The 23224-nt window shown below is 46.2% G+C and overlaps 2 protein-coding genes across 2 annotated transcripts in view; one reads left to right on the top strand and one right to left on the bottom strand.

Moving 5' to 3' along the window:
- Positions 1-11588, bottom strand: part of LOC115474753 (cytochrome b reductase 1) — a 38238-nt gene extending 26650 nt beyond the window's left edge. Inside the window, exon 1 of the mRNA XM_030210400.1 lies at positions 11120-11588. Coding sequence (XP_030066260.1) covers positions 11120-11306 — 187 coding nt within the window. The 5' untranslated portion in view covers positions 11307-11588. The remainder of the gene's footprint in view (positions 1-11119) is intronic.
- Positions 1-21128, top strand: part of FUT11 (fucosyltransferase 11) — a 77084-nt gene extending 55956 nt beyond the window's left edge. Inside the window, exon 3 of the mRNA XM_030210399.1 lies at positions 21088-21128. Coding sequence (XP_030066259.1) covers positions 21088-21094 — 7 coding nt within the window. The 3' untranslated portion in view covers positions 21095-21128. The remainder of the gene's footprint in view (positions 1-21087) is intronic.
- The last annotated feature ends 2096 nt before the right edge of the window (positions 21129-23224 follow it).

The following is a 23224-nucleotide window of genomic DNA, read 5'->3' as shown; positions in this document are numbered from 1 at the left end:
GGGTTGGGCCTCCAGATTATCAAGGATATGTGGTGTTAGGGATGGGGATGCAAACAGTGACTTTTTTTAAATGACCCACCCTTCCTGCCAGTGTATGAGACAATCATGCTCATGCACTGATAGAAAGGAAACAGTTTTGCAATAATCTGAGGATTACTGATGACATTTTAATGCAGAAGTAATTTGCTTGTTCATTGATTACTGGATCGCCACAGTATATTTTTTTCATTAATTTCATAGTAGAAGACATGGACTCAGCCATGTACATGTGGTTCTACCGCATAACTTTCTGCATCGGCCCTTCGGATAGTGCAGGTATCTTGTTAGGATTAAGACTACTGTACTCATTGAATTCACACTATTTTAGAGCTTAATGCAAGCCTCCTGGACAAGAATAATGAGAGGTACGTTGCTGCCGTTAAGTACTGAAGTGCATTATGCATTCCCCTACATAGGAGGCAGGAATGGTATTTGTTCAGCACCGAGCAAAGCTGAAGAGAACAGGAAATACCATAGAAAATATCTCTCTGTTTATGACTTTCAATAAGAAAGAAAACTCCCTGTTCAAACTCTGATGCTATTCCAGTTTAGATTATCCTAGGAAATGGGTCGTGCCCTTTAAATGTCAATAACTCAAACAGCAAGAACTTTTCACTGCAGCTTTTTGTCATCACAGCAAAGACATCTTACAATCCAATCCAATAATGTTCCCCCCTCGGCAATTAATGCACAGGGTTCATCCCTCCCAATATCAGATCACTTGAAAATCTTAGGCATAACAATTGACCACAACCTAACGCTAGAAAGCCAAGCTAAGAACACGACCAAGTGTTCCACACTATGTGGAAGCTCAAACGTAAAAAAACTTACTTTCCCAGGGATTCATTCCGCAACATGATCCAAACCATGGTGCTAACCCATGTAGACTACTGCAATAGTATTTACGTAGGCTGCAAAGATCAAATCATAAGAAAACTAAAGACAGCACAAAACACGGCTGCCAGACTCAAATTTGGAAAAACACACTTCGAAAGCACGACACCCCTCCTAAGAAGCTTACATTGGCTTCCTATTAACGCTTGCATAACATTCAAAATATGCACAACAGTCCACAGAATCATCTACGGACTCGCACCAGATTACATGACAGAATTTATCAATCTACCATTAAGAAACATGACGAGAACAGCAAGAACCTACCTAACCCTTCACTACCCCAATTGCAAAGGTAGAAAATACAAACCTTCACATGCCACCAGACTCTCCTTTATAAGCACACAACTTTGGAACTCACTACCCAAAGACCTGAAACTCACAGAAAACTACCTACAATTCAGAAAAAAAACTGAAAACACATCCTTTCAAGAAGTCTTTCCCTCCTTGATCTGCCTAATCCCACACCACCATATATCATGAAAAGTTCAGAAATGGAAAACAATAATATTAACCTCTCTCACAATATGCTAATACTAGCCGATGAGCCCGTAAAAACGGGCTAGTATAGGAGGGGGGGGGGGTTGAAATCCCCTTCCCGTCCCCGCTGCAAGGCCCCCCTGCTGCCGAGCTCGCACACCCCCCCCCCCCCGAGTCGCCGCCACCACCACCCCTCCATCCGGCCCGGGCCCTCGCTCCGCTATTGAAACAGCGAGGGAACGCAGCACACAGCTCTGCTGAACTGCCGTCGGCCTTCCTTCTTCTTCTCTGCCTATGTCCCGCCCTCGTGTGATGTAACGTCGTCGAGGGCAGGACACAGGCAGAGAAGAAGAAGGAAGGACGGCAGCTCAGCAGAGCTGTGTGCTGCGTTCCCTCGCTGTTTCAATAGCGGAGCGAGGGCCCGGCCAGGTGGAGGGTGGGGGGAGCGTTAGCGATGGCGGTTTCGTCCCTCACAAATGCGCAGTACAGACCCTCTCTGTTCCGCCCCCATCATCACGTATTGGGGTGGGGCAGAGAGGGTCTCTACTGCGCATTTGCGAGTTAGTACGACACTCGCCATTTATATGTTTGATATCAACCTAAGTGTTTATTGTACTTCTGTATTATGTACTAGACTTCTACAAATCTACATTTTGTAACCGCCTTTTTAGCAATATGTAAGCCACACTGAACCTGCCATATGGTAGGAAAATGTGGGATACAAATGCAATAAATAAATAAATAAAATATTGCTCAGACTACTTGCAAACTGTCCCAGTGTCTAATAATTGTCCCTGTTTCTGGTTATTAAACAAGCATTTATTTGTCCTTAATGGTAATCGTTCCTTCTTTATTTTACACTTTAAAGAAATATTAGAGCCTTTGTACTGAAAAAATGCCACATGCTGCTTTGAAATAGAACAAGGTAAAATTAGTCCTTACCTGATAATTTTCTTTCCATTAGTCCTAACAGATCAATCCAGAGACTTGTGGGTTATGTCCCTCTGCCAGCAGGTGGAGATAGAGAGAACTTCTGAAGTTCACTATATGTGGTCAAGTGCAGCCACCCTCACCTCAGTATTGTTGCTACCCAAGCAGTGTCAAAGAGAAAAAAACTTCACATTCCCAAAGATTCCCTGCCTCCAGCCACTCAGATAAGCCCTGCAACTGCAGAAGAAAAACACATGCAACTCATAACAAGATGACTCATTCATGCGGGTCTGGCCAACACAACTATTAATTAATCGAACAGACGAATTGTAACTATGCAACTGGAAAAGGAAAGAAGAAACTTCCGAACAATATTACAGGGTGGGCCTCTGGATTGATCTGTTGGGACTAATAGAAAGAAAATTATCAGGTAAGGACTAATTTTATCTTCCATAGCGTCCCACAGATCAATCCAGAGACTTGTGGTATGTATCAAAGCAGTCCTCACACAGGGCGGGATACTGACACCACAGCCAGGAAGCTCCAAATGCGGCATCCCCGTGTGCCGCTACATCCAGTTGATAACGTTTTGCAAATGTATGCACCAAAGACCAAGTCACAGATCAGATCGGCAGCTCTCCTCCAAGGAGACCAAGCAAGACTAAGCAGTGGAAGTTGCCTGCATCCTAGTGGAATACGTTCTTATCCGTAATGGTGGAGTCATCCCAAATGACACGTATGCCGAAGAGATTGCCTCCTGCAGCCAGCGGGCTACCGTGGCCTTAGAGACCATGTTCCCCTTTTTTTAACCCGCAAAGAAGATGAAAAGAGGGTCTGAACAGCAAAAGTCATTCATCAATTCTAAGAAACAGATAACAGTACGCCTGACATCTAGACACCGCAACACCTGGTATTCATTGGGATAGTCCTCTTGGTAAAAGGCCGGAAGGAAAAGCTGCTGATTCATGTAAAAAACCAGGAGACCACATTTGGCAAAAAAGAGGGAACTGTATGAACTGAAACTCCCGTGTCCGTGAAACGGAGAAAAGGCTCTCTACAGGACAAAGCCTGAAGTTCCGAGACCCACCGTGCCAAAGCGACAGCCACCAGAAACACCTCCTTCAACATACGATCCTTTAATTATAGGTGACCCGAAGGCTCAAAAGGAAGACCAGCTTGAGGTTCCAGGCTGGAACAACTGGAAGACGTGGAGGACCCAAATGGTTCACTCCCTGAAGTAATCATACAATGTTCGGATGGGACGCCAATGAGGATCCCTGAAGACAACCCACAAAACAGGCCAAAGCCACCACCTGAACTTTCAAGGAGCTCAAGGAGCAAGACCTATTGAGTCCATACTGCAAAAAGGGAAGGATGTCCAACACCAAAGCTGAGGATGGCAATAGCACCAGGACTCAAATGTTTGCCAGACGTGGGCATAAGCTGTTGAAGTAGAGTGCTTCTGCGCCTGCAGCATGGTGGTAATCACCCGCTCCGGGTAGCCCTTCTTCCTCAATCTTGACCTCTCAAGAGCCAAGCCGTAAGACCAAAGGGGAAGGAATCCTCCAAAGCTATCGGCCCCTACCATAGCAGGCTGCACCAGCCCTGCAGCTGCAAAGGACTTTAGATTTGCAGACAGATCAAGACCACGTACCAGGGACACCTGGGCCAATCCAGGGCCACCAAAATCACCCTCCCCAGATGTCTGGCAATGCATCCCATGATCCTGCTTACCATGGACCATGGGGGAAATACATATAGAAGGAGCAATGGGGGCCAAGTCTGTAGCAAAGCGTTGATGCCCTACGACCCTGAATCCCTGCCCCTGCTGAAATGGAGTACCTTCGCATTGCTTCCTCGGGCCATCAGATCGAGAGCTGGGTTCCCCCAGCACTCCGTGATAAGTGCAAACGCCTGGCTCGAAAGTTCCCACTCCTCCGGGTTCAGTCCATGGCGACTGAGAAAGTCCACCTCGACGCTCCAGGACCCCACAATGTCTGCCACTAGTAGGAGTGGTAGGTGCCTTTCCATCAATAAGCAAAGCAGCAAAGCCTCCTTTGCCAACGAGGAGCTCCTGGTGCCCCCGTCTGTTGACATACACTACTGCCATCACGTTGTCTAAAAGCACTCGTACTGGTCGTCCCTGAATTAACAGCTGAAATTCTGAGAGCACAAGGTGAATCGCTCATAGTTCCAGTTGGTTGATAGACTGCAAGGCCTCCACTGGGGAGCAAAGCTCCTGAGCCGTAGTGCTCAGGCAATGTGCCCCCCAGCCCAACAGGTTGACATCAGTAGTCACTACCACTCAATCCGAGGTAGCTAGGGGCATTCGCAAGCGGAGACTCTCCAGATGCAACCACCACCGCATGGTTAACCTTGCGTGGGGTGCCCAAGAGATGCAGGTCAAATAGTCTTCCGAAAGGGGTGACCAGTGGCTGAAAAGGGAAAGCTGGAGAGCTCTCATATGACTCCTGGCCCATGGACCCACATCCAACCTGGACGCCATGGAGCCCAATACTTGTACGTAGTCCCATGCTCTGGGGGCCGGCATCCGTAGTAGCCTCTCCACTTAAGGTCTGGATCTTTATCCACCGTGCCTCCGGGAGGGATACTGTGACAGCACAAGTGTTGAACAGCACCCCCAAGTACTCCAGAGACTGTGAGAGAACCAATCTGCTCTTGGGAAGATGGACGATCCATCCCAGAGACCTCAGAAGACTGACAACCCACTCCGTTGCTTGCACACTTTCTGGGTAGGACGACACCCAAATCAGCCAGTCATCTAAGTATGGGTGTACTTGCACTCCCTCCTTCTGGAGAAAGGCCACAATCACCATAACCTTGGAAAAGGTTCTGGGTGCCGTCACCAGTCCAAAAGGCATGGCTCAAAACTGAAAGTGCTGACCCAGCACCAGGAAGCGCTGGTGAGGAGGTCAAATGGGAATGTGCAAATAGGCCTCCTTGTGGTCAAGAGAGTCCAGGTACTCCCCCAGCTGTACCACTGCAATGACTGAATGCAGGGTTTCCATCTGAAAATGTCTGACTCACAGTGCCTTGTTCACACCCTTTAGGTCTAGCACTGGACAGGAGGCCCCACACTTTTTGAGCACCACGAAGTAAATGGAGTAGCGACTGAGTCTGAGCTCTGACAGTAGCATGGGCGACACCACCTCGAGGATGGCTAAGGTCACGAGAGTCTCTTCAATGGAGATTCTACAAACAAGTCTGCCAGAGGCCTGTAAAATTTGAGTTTGAATCTGTCCCGGATAACCTCCAAGACCCATTCGTCTGAATGTAACCCTGGTCCATTCCCCCAGAAAATGGGACAGCCATCCCCCTATTAACAAAAGGAGATGGACCAGGGTCCCATCATTGAGACCTGGCAGCTTGAAATGAATAAGTGGAAGGTTTGCCTGCATGGTGCTCTCCACGAAAGGGGTGCTGTTTCTGTTAGAAACGAGACTTGGGAAAGGAACCAGAACGTCCCGGCCGATACCGCCTCACCTCTCTGAAATGAGTACAGGAGGCCCCAGAGCAGAAGCCAGCTTTAGGCTTATTCTCTGGAAGACATCTCCCTTTAGAGTACCCCAGATCCTTCACAATTTTCTCCAGATCATCTCCAAAAAGCAAATTACCCCTGAAGGGAAATTGTGCCAGGCGAGATTTAGAAGCTATGTCCGCTGCCCAATGCCTCAGCCAGCGATAAGCCATCACCGCCAAAGAAACCTCTTTGGCCGAAGCCCGGAGAAGATCGTACAGGAGATCCGCCAAATAAGCCTTGATGCTGTGGGATCGTCGCCCCCGTCAAGCAGCAACTCCCCATCCTCCAGGGAATCTGTCAGCATCAAGCAGGAGCAGCACAAGAATTGGCCTTCTCCAAGTCCCGCAGACCCTCAACACATTGCCGCTTTGGTAAAAGCAGCTGCGGTGCAGCTACAACTACTACTACTAATCATTTCTATAGATCTACTAGACGTACGCAGCGCTGTACACTTGAACATGAAGAGACAGTCCCTGCTCGACAGAGCTTACAATTTCCGATAGAAGAGTAAGGGTCTGGGGCCCACCCGGGCGCTTTAGTAAGAAGGTTCTATGCATCAACAGCACAAATTCCGGGGGGGGGGAAATGGGTGTCCTCCATCCCCAACTCCTGGCCAGGCATATCCCCTGAAGCAGGAACAGACTGATCCAGATCAGCTCCATGTACACCGTCTACCGCGGCAAAACATGTTGGCTCCCGTGGGGGACTGGTGAAACCAGCACTCAGCAACAGAAGAGCATCTGCTCCTCCTGAGGCAGCAGCTGCTAACAGCTGCAAAGGGCTCCCCTCACCCAGCCGGTGCACATGGTAGGAAACTGGCGCCCGTTGAAAGGTGCGCGGAGGAAAGGCCAGAGGCACCCGCAGCTAATGGTTCCGATGCCTCCATATGCTCCCCCAATTCAGACTGCACCTTGCCGTCCGATGGCAAAATGGAATGAACCGGACCCCGCGTGCATGCCGAACAAGATCCAGACGCTGCTCTCCGGCTACAGCGTTTCACTGTTTCCGATGATGCCGCCATAACAGCCTAGCCTGACTCCAGCGGCCCCCCCCCCCCAACAAGCTGACTTGCAGTTGAGAACTCGCACGAGTGTCCTCTTTAATATTTTAAAGCTTAAATTGCTTACTGGCACCGCTTGCTGTGAGCTGCTGTTTCTCATCCTGGCTGGGGTTTTTTTTTTTTTTTGGAGGCAGGGAAACAGCACAGCCAAGTAGCCAAGGTCAAAAGAAATAACCCAGGTAAGCACCGGGAGGCCGGTGGGGGAGGAAATGGAGGGATCTAGCCCCACCAGGTGTACCCTTCTCACCACAGTAGGGAGATCTCAACCCCAAGAAAGGATCAACTTGGCCTGGGGGACAGGCCTAGAGCTTATCAATGCCGAACTGCAAAGTTATGACCCTCCACCTGCTAGACAGAGAGAATACTGAGGTGAAGGTGGTTGCACATGACCACATAAAGTTAACCTCTAAAGTTCTCTTTATCTCTACCTGCTGGCAGAGGGACATAACTCACAACTCTCTGGATTGATCTATAGGACTCTATGGAATTAAAGTTAACAACATTAGAACGTTGATGGGCTGAAGTTAACTGATGGGGTATGATCAAGCTAACATTTCTGAGGCGACTATAGGGGATTTACCCACACAGCTTGGCACCAAAGATATCTGTAACAGAGAAAGGTGATCCCAAGGACAACTTATCTTTTCTGCCTTCTGCAACTTGAGATAAGGTGTCTCCCAGAGGCCTGTGTTTAAACACTGGAGGGTAATGGCTGAATGCAAATTTGATAATCCCCTGCTTACCAACTAAGAACCAACCACTGATGAGTTTGTGGTCTGATCTCTCAACTGTAAGATTTCTGTAATAGTCATCAAGAAAGAGATGGAGTGCATAAAAATCTGCCTAGACCTGACAGCATTTGAACCACATACAGAGAAGCCCCATGAATGTGGAAGTCTCAATGTAATACCATTAAATTAAAGAAGGCTGATTTATATTCCAATGAATACTACTTGTGCTGTACTATTTGCATCAACAGAAGCCTATGTACTAACATACATCAAAGCAAGATGTTACCTTAAGTAGTAAAGTAATGAAATGCAAAATGCAACAACATTGAAGGGACTGTATTAAACTGAGTAAGGCCAGTTCAACACTACTGTGCTCTTCGATCCTTATGCTAATAAGCTAAATTAAAGGGACAGCAGTGCTGAAGAAGATGGGGCAGTAACATAGGGCCTCTCAGGCTGAGTTAATCCCCTTTTCCACTTCCCTTCAGAAAATGACCCTGACCCTTCCAATATATCCTTGGCAATAACCAGACCCTGACAGTCTACCCTCTTGGCATCCCCTAATGTCAACCTGAACCCCGCAATGGCAACTCATGCTGTTGCTGGTAATTTAGTTCGTGCTTGGGAACACTTTGCCAGGTGGCCTGCTTCTTGCTGAGGGAAAGATGCTGGAAAGGGTCGGGGGTGGGGGGGGGGGGGGGGAAGGGAGCAGGTCAGGAGCAGGACACAGCTGGTCCCAAATATTAAACAGTAGCATGTGCCCCTGCATGACACAAATGTGCTAAGTTTAGCACAGCTTAACTCGACAATAAGCTGATACATTTTGTACAAAAAAAAAGCCCCAAAATTGGGATCTTGGTTTATAGTCAAATCAGCAAACATTTCTCTCCTTCCCTCCCTCGATAATGGTATTTCTCTTTTTCTTCCCTCCCTCGCGGTGACCAGCATCGCTATTCTTACCAGTACTACTTCCTTGCTGAGCCGGGTCCTTGAGCATTTGTGCATGCTCAAGGCCTGCCAGCTCCTGCCTTCTCGCGAGGAGGCAGTACCAATAAGAAGTGCAATGCCAGCCACCACGGAGGGGGGGGGGGTGGAGAGAGAGAGAGAGAGAGAGAGAAATTGCTGTAACTGTGGGGAAAGGGTGAGGAACAGAGAAGTGTTGGTCATGGCAAAAGGAGAGAAATGCTGGTCACCATGGAGGAGGGGGAAGGAGAAGGGGCGGAATACTTTAATATAAACCCCTAAGGGGAAAATGTTGGTTTATATTTGAATACATATGGTAACTGATATACATATTTTCATGCATGTATATGTCAAAATTTTACATGACCATATTAGTGCACTAAGGGCCCCTTTTACCATGGCGCACTAGTGTTTTAGCATGTGTTAAACATTAGAAATGTACATATATTCCTATGGGCATCTCTAGTGTTTAGTGCATGGTAAAAACGCTAGCGCGCCTTTGTAAAAAGACCCCCTAACACAGCAATGCTAGACATATTTAATTCCATCAATGGAAAGAGAACAAAATCCCTCTCACAAATCTGACAAAGCACAGCGAAGGTGACGCCAAAAAGGAAGCTAGATGATGTATAATTCAAACATCTAGTGGACTCTTGTAGTTCACACAGAAGTTTTATTCAAACATCCAATGAACTCGACACAAATCGTGTTTCGACTACAAAGACCTGCCTCAGGAGTCCCTTCAGAATAGATGTATTCAACACTCTAGCCCTCTAAAGCATCTAAAGTCAACACACCTTTATACATATAGTGTAATCGCTTGGGCTCTCACAGTTTTGCTGCTTCACTGTTGATTGGGGAGTTAATTCCCCACACTGTTCCAGCGCTATTTTTAAGGCACTGCTTCGGAACAGAGCGGGGGGGGGGGGGAATTGATGATCAGGGACCTCAGAGCACAGGAACCTCCTCCAGCTCATCCCTCCCTTGCTGTTACTAAAAGCTGCCTTCTGATATTCCATCTCCAATACCTTCCCATTGGCTGGCTCCTACCACACTCTCTGCTACTAGTGACACAGGAAGCAGGCAAGGCAGACTCAACTCACACAGGGAAATTGACAAGGATTTTAATGCTAAAATCTGTAGCATCCTAGCCTACTGAGTTTTAAGTGCACCTGATGGGGGACCTATGACTTGGCGCCTGATGCACAAAGCTTACCGTGCATGCAATGTTTGCTTTAGACAAGCTGCAACCTGTTCATCTGGCTCAGTCTTCATGTTTTATTCTCTTTTTCTCCCAGGCACAGGTTTCAGGGGTTGGGCTTCTAAACTTGCCCTTGTCAGCCTCCTATGTACACAGTTACACTATTTAAGGCAGCGATTCCCAACTCCAGTCCTGGAGTACCCCTGATCAGTCAGGTTTTCAGGATATCCACAATGCAGGGGTGTAGCCAGACTTTGGCAGGAGGGGGGTCCAGAGCCCGAGATGAGGGCGCACATTTTAGCCCCCCCCCCCCGGTGCCGCTGACCCCCCCACCACCATTATTGACCCCTCCTGCCGCCACCACCACCTTTGACCCCCCCCCCCCATGCCAACCCTTTCAACCCCCTCTTCCCGCTGCCACCAACCCTCCCCAACCGTCGGGTACCTTTGCCGAAGTCCTCTTCTCCGGCGTGGCCGCGTTGCTGATCTGCAAGGGCAGGCTTCTGTTTCTGTGAGTCTGACGTCCTGCACGTACAACGTACAGGACATCAGACTCACAGAAACAGAAGCCTGCCCTTGCAGATCAGCAACGCAACTGCACCAGATAAGAGGACTTCGGCTGGCAGGGGTTGAGGACCCCCGCCAGCAAAGGTACCCAACGGCAGCAGGGGAAGGTTGGCGGTGGGAGGGGGAGGGTCGAAGGGGTTGGCGGCTGGGGGGGGGGGCAGGGCCAAATCTACGGAGGCCCATGCCCCCATGGAGCTACGCCCCTGCCACAATGAATATGCATGAAAGAGATTTGAATATAATGGAGGCAGTGTATGCAAACCAAGTTTTTGCATATTCATTGAGTATATCCTGAAAACCTGACTGGCAAGCAGTACTCCAGAACTGGACTTGGGAAACACTGCCTTAAACAGTGCAGCAACATATCACCTAACAAGGCAGAGAAAGAACCTGACAGCAAACCAGCAGGGCTATCAACTCTCCCAGATCCATTTTAAGTGAAAATAAAAACCACTGCCATCTTTTAAAGTGAGTCTAGACACTCCAAAATGTTTTCTGGCCTAAGCCTAATGCATTACAACACTCTGTCCATTCCTCATGAAGATCCTCCTTGCAGTAAACAAATTTTGCCAAATTGGCAAATATTCAGCCCAGTTTCTGTTGTGCCCAAACTTCTGACTAGAAAAACTAACGCCTTTTTCTTGCAAAGGATGATCTGTTTTCTGGCATTTTTATGAAGCATCGTTTGCAACAGCAGCAAAGCTCATACATACCAAACCCCTGGAGAACGATGAATCCGATGACGATCAAAAGTGGGTGCCAGTTGAACTCAGCCAAAGCTCCGTCCCAGCTGAGCCCTTCTCTCCAGTATAACACCCAAACTAGTACGAAAAGGATACTAAAGAAACCTGCCAAAAGAGACGCCAGCAGGCAAAAAATAAAGCAGCCATAACCCCCCATGTTTCAGAACTACAAACTCAGACTTTCTGGGTATAGAGTACTATAGTATGGTCTACTATCTAGTTAAAAAAAAAAAAAATAAAGATTGTTTACCCTACAGAGTTTCCTATCCTTTCACGTTGTGCCCTATACTACAGAAGTCTGACTATGCAGGAGTCTCAGCCCAGCTTCCAGCACAGTCACTCATAAAACTGTCTCACTCTTTATTTCTAGTCCCTTCAACTTCCCAAATAAACACTTGCGAGCAGCAGAGCAGGCACGGCAGGCAGGCATAGGCAAACTAGGCACATGCCTCGGTCCCAAAAGTGTAGGGGGGGAGGCCTTAGCAGATGTGCTGACTCAGGAGCTATGGATTGCCCACTCTACGGATTTTTTTAGGATTCTAACATTTATACATTATTGGGCTCAAAGTCAGAATAATGGCTAAAGTGTCTAGAAATGTTTCGCCGTTTAGCCCTCTGTGGTTCTCCAATCTTCCCCCCTTCCAGTGCAGAAATTGTGGTAGGATCCAGCCAAAGGGGAGGTCTATAGTCAATAGAAGGGGGGCTGAGCTGCAAGGCTGGCCTGGAAGTTTATAGCGATAGGAAGGTGGAGGCTGTACAAGAGGGTTATTGACGGAGTAGAACGTTAAAAAAAATGGGAGAAAGTGTGAAGGGTTTGCTACAGAGTAACTGAGGAAAAGAACTGTCAGCAAATGCAAGAGCTTTGTATGCTGATTTGGAAAGGTGGGGACACTGCCTGAGAGAATGCACGAATTTCTGTGTCATATAAAGATTTCCTCCCTTTGAAAAGCCCACTGCTACAAATGTAGCTGTACAGATACTGAATGAAAGGCCTGAAAATTTACCCTGCTAGCTATTAAGTTTACTGGACAAATTCCTGTGTTGAACACTGTCCTAATATTACCTTATCTCAGTCTACTCTATATCCTTTCATTAACACCAAAGAAAGTGAAATGTTTTTATTTTGCTGATTCCATTTGTGAAACTTTTCTCACACATAAAACTTTGTAAAAATATACCTGAGACACATTGTCCCTTGGCACCACTGGTTTGTACCAGAAGGCAATTGAGGATGAAAATGACTTGTGCATCTTCTTTGGTTTTTGGCTCACTCCTGCAGAGCTGTCGAGTTATCTAGCTCCAGGAGGGAGACTTTTGGCCAATCTAGTGTGTTACTTATAGTCCCAGATAGTATTAAGTTAAATCAGTGCTTCATGCCCCATAATGGACCAGGATAGGGTTGCAGAAATCCAGGACTAGTTCAGAATTTCTTTCCTGGAACTGGGTAACTTGGCAGCGCTAACCGTTAAGCATTTGAGGCATATGCTTGCAGCGTCCTCTTGTTCACTCAAAGTATTATTGCCACCACGCCCACTGCACTGTCCCTGCTACTTCTGGAGAAATTAAATGTAAGGGGAGAGGGAGCGAGGGTGAGAAAATACGTACATTTGGGAGCGAGAGGGGGGGGGGGGAAATCCCAGTTAATGGGGCCCCACAAATATATTTATTTTATTTATTGGGCCTTTATTAACAGGTTCACCCAAGGCGGTGTAGAGCAGGTACAGTTTAGCTTACAATTTTGTTAACAACATAACACTAGTAAAATAACCAAGAATAAACAAATACAATAAGGGGGTCTGTTACTAAAGCTTACCTCGAGTTATCTGTAGCAGGGCCCATTTTATTCCTATGAACTGTCCCCAAACTCACACACAAAGGAGTCCTTTCGCTAGGGTGCTCCAAAAACTGACCTGGCTGGTGTAGGTGCGTGCATTAGATGCATGCAGGTCCATTATTCAGTGCACCTGGAAAAAAGGCCTTTTTTTATGTGTGGCCGAAAATGGACGTGTGGCAAAATTAAAACCAGCGCACATCCATTTTTGGCCTGAGACCTTAATCTTACTGCCACCCATTGACTTTGCAGGAAGGTCTCCCGCGCTAACTGGGCAGTAAGCGTCAGCACGTGTACACTGGCGCTTAATGCCGGGTAAGCGCCACGCAGTAGAAAGTGGAGTGGAGGAGTGGTCTAGTGGTTAGGGTGGTGGACTTTGGTACTGAGGAACTGAGTTCAATTCCCACTTCAGGCACAGGCAGCTCCTTGTGACTCTGGGCAAGTCACTTAACCCTCCATTGCCCCATGTAAGCTACATTGAGCCTGCCATGAGTGGGAAAGCACAGGGTACAAATGTAACAAAAAAAAATAGAAACTATTTTCTACTGCGTGTTTTGTACATGCATAAAAAATTGAATTATCGCCCAGGGCACGCAGTAGCTGGGTAGTAGTTCCAATTTGACATGCGTTGGGGACATGCATAGGCACCTATACACCTTAGTAAAAGGGCCCCAAAGCTAGCTAATTTGCTTTCTTTTCTTTATTACAACAGATATAGTGGAATTAGAAAAGGTGCAGAGAAGGGCAACGAAAATGATAACGGGGATGGGACGACTTCCCTATGAGGAAAGGCTAAAGTGGCTAGGTCTCTTCAGCTTGGAGAAAAGGCAACTGAGGGGAGATTTGATAGAGGTCTATAAAATAATGAGTGGAGTTGAACGGGTAGATGTGAAGCGTCTGTTCACGCTATCCAAAAATACTAGGACGAGGGGGCATGTGATGAAGCTACAATGTAGTAAACTTAAAACGAATCGGAGAACATTTTTCTTCACTCAACTTGTAATTAAACTCTGGAATTCATTGCCAGAGAATGTGGCAAAGGCGGTTAGCTTAGCAGAGTTTAAAAAGGGGGGCATGTGATGAAGCTACAATGTAGTAAACTTAAAACGAATCGGAGAACATTTTTCTTCACTCAACTTGTAATTAAACTCTGGAATTCATTGCCAGAGAATGTGGCAAAGGCGGTTAGCTTAGCAGAGTTTAAAACAAGTTTGGACGGCTTCCTAAAGGAAAAGTCCATAGACCGTTATTAAATGGACTTGGGGGAAATCCACTATTTCTGGGATAAGCAGTATAAAATGTTTTGTACTTTTTTGGGATCTTGCCAGGTATTTGTGACCTGGATTGGCCACTGTTGGAAACAGGATGCTGGGCTTGATGGACCTTTGGTCTTTCCCAGTATGGCAATACTTATGTACTTATCTCAGCTGTAGCATGCCAGTAAATTAAACAGTGTAGAGGGTTGTTTTTTTTAACAATTGTTTCAAGATTTACCCCTGCCACTACCTCTTTCACTAGACACTCAAACCTTCAGGGAATTTCATTCTCTCACACTCTTTAAAACTGTTTTTTCCTGCTCACTCACAGCAATGACCCAAACATGCATCCATTCTCTGGGTTCCTGGGCTCCTCTGACAAGTGGCAACAGTTACAACTGTGGTTACTCAGGTGATGGGGACTCAGCTGGGGCCACCTGACCCTCCTGAGCCAATCAGGCACTAGTTCAGTGGTTCCCAAACCTGATCCTGGAGGCACCCAGTCAGTCAGGTTTTCCAGATATCCACAATAAATATTCATGATGAGAGAGATCTGCATGCACTGCCTCAACAGCATGCAAATCTGTCTCATGAATATTGATTCTGGATATCCTGAAAACCTGACTGGCTGGGGTGCCTCCAGGATCAGGTTTGGGAACCACTGCACTAGTGCATGGAATGTTTATTTTTTAATTTATGGAATCTTAGAAAAATCTCCATTTTTTAAATAATTTTTCCCATTGACTTCAATTGGAATTTAAATAAAAGTAACACAGACGTCCAAGTCAGACCATTTCAAACCAGACCATGCTTTCAAAATTTAAAAAACACTTTCCATTACCACGTAACATATTTTTATTTAAAAATTAAACCTAAAATTCAACAAAACCCTTAGTCTCCCTGACCATAAAAAATTATTTTTTACAACGTTTTCCTGAAGCCCGAAAAATAAATCTTCAAAAGTTCCCAAATTACATTCAATAAATAAAACCTGAGGTCAGTAGACCTCTTACCTGGCTCTCCTGAGGATAGGGTTACCACATGTCCTGGTAGGTTTTGCCAGCTCCTGCCAGTTTGGGTTTGCAGGCAGGCTGGCTTGCGGGTGGGCGGGCCTCAGGGTGTCTTCCTACCTTATTTTGCCTGATGGACTAGTGGCCTCTTCAGGGCAGGAAAGAGCCCCCTCTTACCTGCCCAGGGCTGCCACAGACTGCTCTCGCTGTTAGCGCCACTTCAAAATGGCTTTCAAAACAAGTAGTACTGCTCTAATACATCTACTCAGTGTGTCATGCCTGTCTTTTTATTCTCCCAGATAATAGTGTCTATGACAGTTGTGAAACTCTGAGTGCCACTCTCCTGAGTATATGTTTGTAATGCTGAGATGTCAGGGCACTCATTTCAAATGGTGGAGACTGGTGTAGGTCAAGAGATGGTTATACTGCCCACATGGCCAGGATTAGATTATATATATATCCCACACTACAGTGTGAGGTATCTGAGCTTTGTCAGCATGCAAAAACAAACAAACAAATCCCGTCTTGGATCTGCTTCTATTGCCCTCTCAAACAGTGTCAATTGTGTAATCATGTGCCATATGTGTGACTCTTTATCCTCTCCATGAGTTTTCCATGTACCTTTCCTTAGACCAACTGATAATTCTTAGATGTTGAATCAAGTAGCCACATTAACTTACCTTGTGCACCTCTGAGATTTTTATTTATTTATTTGTTACATTTTTATCTCACATTTTCCCACCTATTTGTAGGCTCAATATGGCTTACATAGTACCGGAGAGGCCTTTGCAGGCTCCGGTGTGAACAAATACAGAGTGATGTTGCGGTAAGATAGTGGGAGCCTATGAAAGCAGTGTGAAAGGTTTTCTGTATGATAGCAACTGAGGCCCTACTTACCTCTAGTATGGGTCTGTTCACATTGTATGCTGGACAGTGCAGTTATGCTGTTCATATGGGGAAGAAGTTAGCAGGAAAGGGCCATGGGTCATGAATTGCTCATATACACAGCCAGGATATGCTGTCTGTGTCATTTCCTTCTGTAATGCCAGCATACCAGTGCTTGTTCATCTAGTATGGTGTCTGTGTTTATATTTCACCTTTCCCTATCTTTTGGTCTGTGCCTTTAAGTGTAAATATATTTATTGGTCAACAAGCAAAAGAGCAAACACAATATCAAAATACTTAATACAAGACCAACAAGTTTTATAAGAATACCTTTCCACCCCCTCCCCCCCCAACAGCAATTAAACATCGAACTAAGGGGCCATTTTACTAAGCCACATAGGTGCGTATGCACGTCCTGCATGCGTAAAATTTGAACTACCGCCCGGCTACCAATTTCATTTTTTATGTGTATCTACTAAGCGTGCTGGAATTTTTCTGGTGCGTGGCGCTAATCGTCATTGTATGTGCGTAGACCATTACCGCCCAGTTAACATGTGAGACCTTACCGCTAGGTCAATGGGTGGCGGTAAGGTCTCAGGCCCAAAATGGATGCACGCCAATTTTTATTTTGCCGCACGTCCATTTTCGGCCACAAAAAATGGCCTTTTTTGCAGGTGCGCTGAAAAATGGACCGGCATGTGTCCAATACATGCGTTTACACCAGCGCAGGCCATTTTTGGCGCACCTTAGTAAAAGGACCCCTTAGAGAATGTCTCCATGGCCAAGTTCAATAAGCCACTACATGCCACATGTGGAATTCAGGTCCAAAAAGGTTTTGAGTCCAAAGTGTCTGTGCCTTTATATATGAACTGGAAAATGGTGTGTTACGGGTACATATTGGTACATGTGTTACCCTCTGCCTATTCTGGCACTGACATGGAGTTCAGTAACTTTGCAGGGGGTTCCCAGATACCAGGTTACATAATTGCTGGTTGCAGCTTGAGGAATAGTACATGATATCAGTGGCATAGCTACAGGGGGCCTGGGCCCTCCCAAATTGGCTCTGGGGCCCCTGGTTTGGCTGGCAGGAGTCCCCAACCCCCACCAGTTGAAGCGTTTGTCCAGTGCTGGTCTCCGTCTCTCCGCCGCATTGCCTGCACTGCTCTTCCCTTCATGTTGCGTGCACACTCATTTTAGTGAAACTGAGCATGCGCAACACAGTACAATACATTTTATGCTGCTTATCCTAGAAATAAGCAGTGGAGTTTTGTAAGTCCATCATAATAATGGCTTATAGACTTTTCTTTTAGGAAATTAGCCAAACCTTTTTTTAACCCCTGCTAAGCTAACTGCTTTTACTACATTGAGTGAAGAAATATTTTTTTCTGATTTGTTTTAAATTTACTACTTTGTAGCTTCATTGCGTGCCCCCTAGTCCTAGTATTTTTGGAAAAAGTAAACAAGCAATTCACGTCTACCCATTCCATTCATTATTTTATAGACCTCTATCATATCTCCCCTCAGCTGTCTTTTCTCCAAGCTGAAGAGCCCTAGCCGCTTTAGCCTTTTCTCATCCCCTTTATCATTTTCGTCACCCTTCTCTGTACCTTTTCTAATTCCACTATATATTTTTTTGAGCTACAGTGACCAGAATTGCACACAGTGTTCAAGATGCGGTCGCATCATGGAGCGATACAAAGGCATTAGAAAGTCCTCATTTTTGTTTTCCAGTCCTTTCCTAATAGTACCTACAATTCTATTTGCTTTCTTAGCCGCCGCCGCCACACACTGAGCAGAGGGTTTCAATATATCATCAACGATGACACCTAGATCCCTTTCCTGCTCGGTGACTCCTAGCCATGGTTTTGGAACTATGTATCACCATATAAATGGACAACGGTAAGCTCACACCTTAATGTTTGATTGAGGAGGGGTGTTCAGAGTTGTGAGTTACAAGCCCCCTCCTCACTCAAAGTATGTCTATTTATTAGAAGGGAGGGGGCAATCCATTTATTGGATTGTATTAGTATCAATGTGCGTCTGACACGTAGAGGAAGGGGTGTGGACTGATAGTTCTGCTACAAGTAGAACTAAGGCCCAGATGCAGCAACCAAACGTAAAAAAATCTAAATCGTTAAAGTCCCTAACGATTTTAAAATAACGAAAAATGCACCAAAAAAAAAAGTCACACATGCTGAGATCGGTATTGAAACGTACAATGTATCAAAGAATCACAATACACATCGTTAATCGGCCCCCAAATCATGCGCAGAGCAGCCAAGCGTTATGTTAGCTGCTCTGCGCATGCCACAAACAGTCAAAACACAGTCAAATCACAAGCACATGGCTCCCAAATAAAAAAAAAAAAAAAAAAAAAGGGTCGGGAGGGGGCAAAGGCGCTGGTCAGGAGCGTCCTGTATGGCCGTCCTTGCCCCCCCCCCACCCGTGGTCGCCGTTCCCCCCGCCCCACTTCCCCCTGCATTCTAAATTAAAAAGCAAGAATAAAAGCAAACGTACCTTTAGCAGCCCCGGCCCCCCTCCCTTCCTCACTACTCTGTCTCCCCTCAGCTCCGCCTCCCGACATCCTCCACCCTGTGCCCCACCCCCTCTTGGGGTCGTCGCCGCCATTCCCCTCCTCCATCGGGCCCCCCTCCCTCTTACCGGGCCCGTGCAGCGCCTCTCTCCTCTGTCTGAAGGCGCTGCACGGGCAAGAAGAAAGCTGATGCCTGCCTTCGCCCAGCTTCTGTCGCGCGTCTCTCTCCTCCTGGGCCCGCCCCTGTCTGACGTCGGTAACCTACGTAGGTTACCGACGTCAGACAGGGGCGGGCGCAGCAGGAGAGAGACGCGCGACCGAAGCTGGGCGAAGGCAGGCATCAGCTTTCTTCTTGCCCGTGCAGCGCCTTCGGACAGAGGAGAGAGGCGCTGCACGGGCCCGGTAAGAGGGAGGGGGGCCCGATGGAGGAGGGGAATGGCGGCGACGACCCCAAGAGGGGGCGGGGCACAGGGCGGAGGATGTCGGGAGGCGGAGCTGAGGTGAGACAGAGTAGTGAGGAAGGGAGGGGGCAGGGGCTGCTAGAATTTTGCTTTTTCGGGGGGGGGGGGGAGCGGCGGAAAGTGGGGAGCAGCGGGGGGGGGGCAAGGCCATCCGTACAGGACGCTCCTGATGAGCGCCCTTGCCCCCTCCCGATCCTTTTTTTATTTTTATTTTTTATGTGTTTTCTGACGTCCTTTGGACCAATCACAGCGCTTTTAGCTCTGCTAATGCGCTGGGATTGGCTCAAAGTTTGTTTATTTTTTCACTTAATGATTTTTCCTGGCACAGAGCTGTCCTAATGAGAGGTCCAGACCTCTCGTTAGTTTTCCTGCCTTTTTCCTGCGTAAAGGCAATCGGAAAAGGTTAGTGCATGTCGTTTCAATGGGGTTTTCACACTAATTGCTCATCTCCATTCCGTTTTCGTTAGCTGCTGGCTTCCTCGGTAAAAGCCCTTTGATGCATGCAACGGATCAAATTTTCCTCGTTGGAGAGTCATTAAAGGCTCATTTAGCTTTAGTGCATCTGCCTCTAAAAGAGATGCAGGTGCATGACACCGCCTAGCAATTATATACACTCCTGACCTTAGTAACAGAGTCCTGTAAAGTAGAGGTAATGTGGCACTGGTATAGGAGCCTGTGTTGAGCCCTAGATGGGATCTGAGGCACATATTACAATGTTGCAATTGCACTCCACAGCAGCTTTGCCAGCTGCATAGTTCTTTAAAATTTCACTGAGCTAAATATTTTGTAGTGCTGCATTCAAGCTTAGTTTGTCCTTTTTTTCTTCTCTCCCATTCTTTTTGGTTCCTCAGCGCTACTTTTAGCAACTGCTGGTTTCATTTTGCTGTCACAGGCCAGGGGAGTGGGGGAGCTGTTTGTTAAGCTTTTTGAGTTGCAGCACAGTATCTGTCAGCACTATGTGACACTTCACTGGTAGTCTTTCAATCAGTGTGTTTTTTTTTCCAGCAAAAAAAGGTGCCGGTACTCAAATGCTAGGCCACCCTTCAGGACTGGGGTGACCACTGAGGGACCCACCCCATAATAGCCAGGCCCCCTGCCCAGTCACAGAATCTATGACAAGACAGAATTGGTGTGTAGAGCCTGAGCTCTATCATTAAAACTTGGGGTCCATGGGTCAATTTTAACAGACAATGGAAAAAGGTGGAAGCCCTGTTTTTAATAAACAGTTATTGTCAGCACATCTGGCTTCACTTTTACTTCAAATTCAATAAGCATTCACTAATCTATAGGACTGTTGCATGTATCTTCACTTCTCAGCTTTTCACCCATCTGTATTTTAAAACAGCCATTTTACACGTTGCACTTCAATAAAATATTTTTCACTTTATCTAGGGAAGCATATCCCAATCAGTTTCTCATCAAACCGTTTCTACTCCCATGCAGTTTAAAAAGTGTTGTCTTATTTCCATGTTTCCATTTGTGTGTGCCTTCATTGTAAAACCAATTATATGTGTGCTATATTTCATTATTTTTTCCAAAATAGATGGTGTTGTGTTTTTAGCTGTCTTTAAACAGTACAAGGGATTTACAAGTCCAGCTGGTATGTTATTACACCTATTGTGAAATGTCTTTTTTTATTACATTGCTCTTTATTAATCATTGTAGGCCCTGTTTACTAAGCCACGCACACTTTTTAGGAATATAATGGATGTCTCTATCATTAGAGCTCGCTAATTTTTAAAGTGTGCTAAAAAAATATGCGCACCTACAACACGGCTTAGTAAACAGGGCTCTGAATGTTTTTTTCGTTAGTCGTATTTTAGTTGTGGATTCCTCCATTTTTATTGGTATGGTGATGTCGTTTTTATTTATTTATGTATATTTATATTTTTATTCATACAGTTCTAACTAATTTCATTCATGTATTTATTCATTCATATTTATGTCTTAATGTTGTTACAGAAGTTGAGACTCCTAAGGCAGGACTGTACCACGGATTCAAGGATAGTGAGCCCTTGCCGCAGACAAATCACCTGGGCTGGCACAAGGCTAGAATCAGAACAAAACAGGACTAGAATAAACCAGGAGACCAGAGAAGGCAGCACAGAGGTAACAAGGCACAGTAGACAAGGACCGGATCCAGATGAGGCAAGGAAAGCAAGGCAAAGGGCCAGAACTGGAACCCAGGCAGGACAAGGCAAGACTCGGAACTGGATTAAAACTTGGACTGAGACCCAGGCAATACAAGGCAAGGCAGAACAAGGCAAGACATGGAACTAGATTAAAACTGGGTCCAGTTTCTGGTCCATTGCAAACCAGAAAAGGGCAAGACAAGGACAGGATCCAAACAGGACAACATGAGACGAGGCAAGGCACAACTGGACAAGACAGACAGGCAAGACAGAAGCTGGATCCAGACAAGGCAAGAAAGCAAGACAAAGGGCTAGAACTGAACCCACACAGGAACACAGCAAGACACAGGAAGAAGGCTAGAACTGGGTTCAGACACAGCAAGGCAAGGCAGGAAAAGAACTGGATCCAGACACAGACTCGGCAAACAAAACAGGACAGGAGCTAGGCAACAGGAACAAACAGAAGCAATACTATAGACAAGGCAGTAGCCAGACTTGACTTGGCAGGATCAGGGACCAGAAACAGACTTGGCTTAGCAACAGGAACAGACTTGGCTTAGCAGGGACAGGAACAGAGCTGGGTTTTACTGAAAGCAGAAACAGGGTTTTGGCTTTAGCAGAAAGCAGGAACAGGGTTTAACTGTAGCAAGAATCAAGAGCAGGGCTAGACTAAAAGCAGGAGCCAGAGGTAGAGTCAAACTGTAACAGATACCAAGAGCAGGGTTTGGCTATGTAGCCAGGCTTTCAGGAACAAGGTTCAGAAACAAGACACACAGAAACAAGGCTTTCAGGAACAAGACTCAAAGAAACACAGTAAGCAGGAACAAGACTACACAGGAGTAAAGATTCATGAACAAGGTTTACAAAAGCAAGGCTTTCAGGAACATGGTTCAGAAACAAGACTCATAGGAATGAAGCTAGACAGGAATCAATGCATTCAGGAACAAAGCCAAGCGGGAACTGGATCTAAATAGGGAACACAAAGACAAGGTTAAAAGACCTCTTGCAAAGGCAAGACATGAGAGTTCCAAGGTGCTTTATAAAGGACTTTGCTGATGATGTCACAACTTGGAATAAGGCTTGATTGGATAGCAGGAACAACAGTCTGGAGAAGCCACAGAGCCAAATCACTGGAAAAAAAGGTGACTCTGGACACAGGGACGCAGCCAAAGCCGTGACAGACTGGATCGAGTCTTTATATCATTTTTATCGATCCCTATAGACTATGGTTTTTTTTAGTTGATCTTTGTTTGTGACAGTTTTAATAAATATCCCTTGGTTGGTACTTCTTTGGTCATTCTTTCCTTTTCTCTTAACCCTCCATTATCCCAGGTACAAATAAGTACCTGTATATAATATGTAAACCGCTTTGAATGTAGTTGGAAAAACCACAGAAAGGCGGTATATAAGTCACATTCCCTTCCCCCCTTTTCGTTTTGTTTTTCCTCATTTAGTTTTGCAGAGGAGTTACTTTGTTTTTTTTGTTGTTTTAGGCCTTATGAAGTGGCTTTGTGACTAGGGCTGTGGCTTAGGAGCCAGGAGTAGTGTGTTTGCTTCCCACATTATTCACTGCTCACTCACTTAATTAACTCTGTACAGCATGAGTGTTTGCTAGACAAGGATAGTGTCTACCAGGGACATAGAGAGATTTGGTACCCTCTACCCTAGAACAGTCCCATGGAGAGTGTATTTTTCAGGTTAAAACCAGACATTAGGATCCCTCTTCTGGCTGGGTCCTGTGGGGTAAAGTCATATGTGGTATTTGATGTGATCTCATGGCCTAGGAAAGGCTGGAGTCTCATTTAGTCACCTTTATCTAATACATATTCTAACCTTTTCCCAACAAAAGGTGTCTGGATGAGGTTCTCTCTCACATGCTAGCCTCTCTGGTGGGCCCAGTGAGGTGGCAGATCCACCAGGTGGGGTTCTTCCTCTTCACTTTCACTCTCCTCCTCCCTGACCTGTTG

Source organism: Microcaecilia unicolor, chromosome 7 (genome assembly GCF_901765095.1).
Source record: "Microcaecilia unicolor chromosome 7, aMicUni1.1, whole genome shotgun sequence".
In the NCBI taxonomy this organism is placed as follows: Eukaryota; Metazoa; Chordata; class Amphibia; order Gymnophiona; family Siphonopidae; genus Microcaecilia; species Microcaecilia unicolor.
The sequence above is the reverse complement of the archived record's forward strand: the minus strand, read 5'-3'. Positions and strand labels throughout refer to the sequence as shown.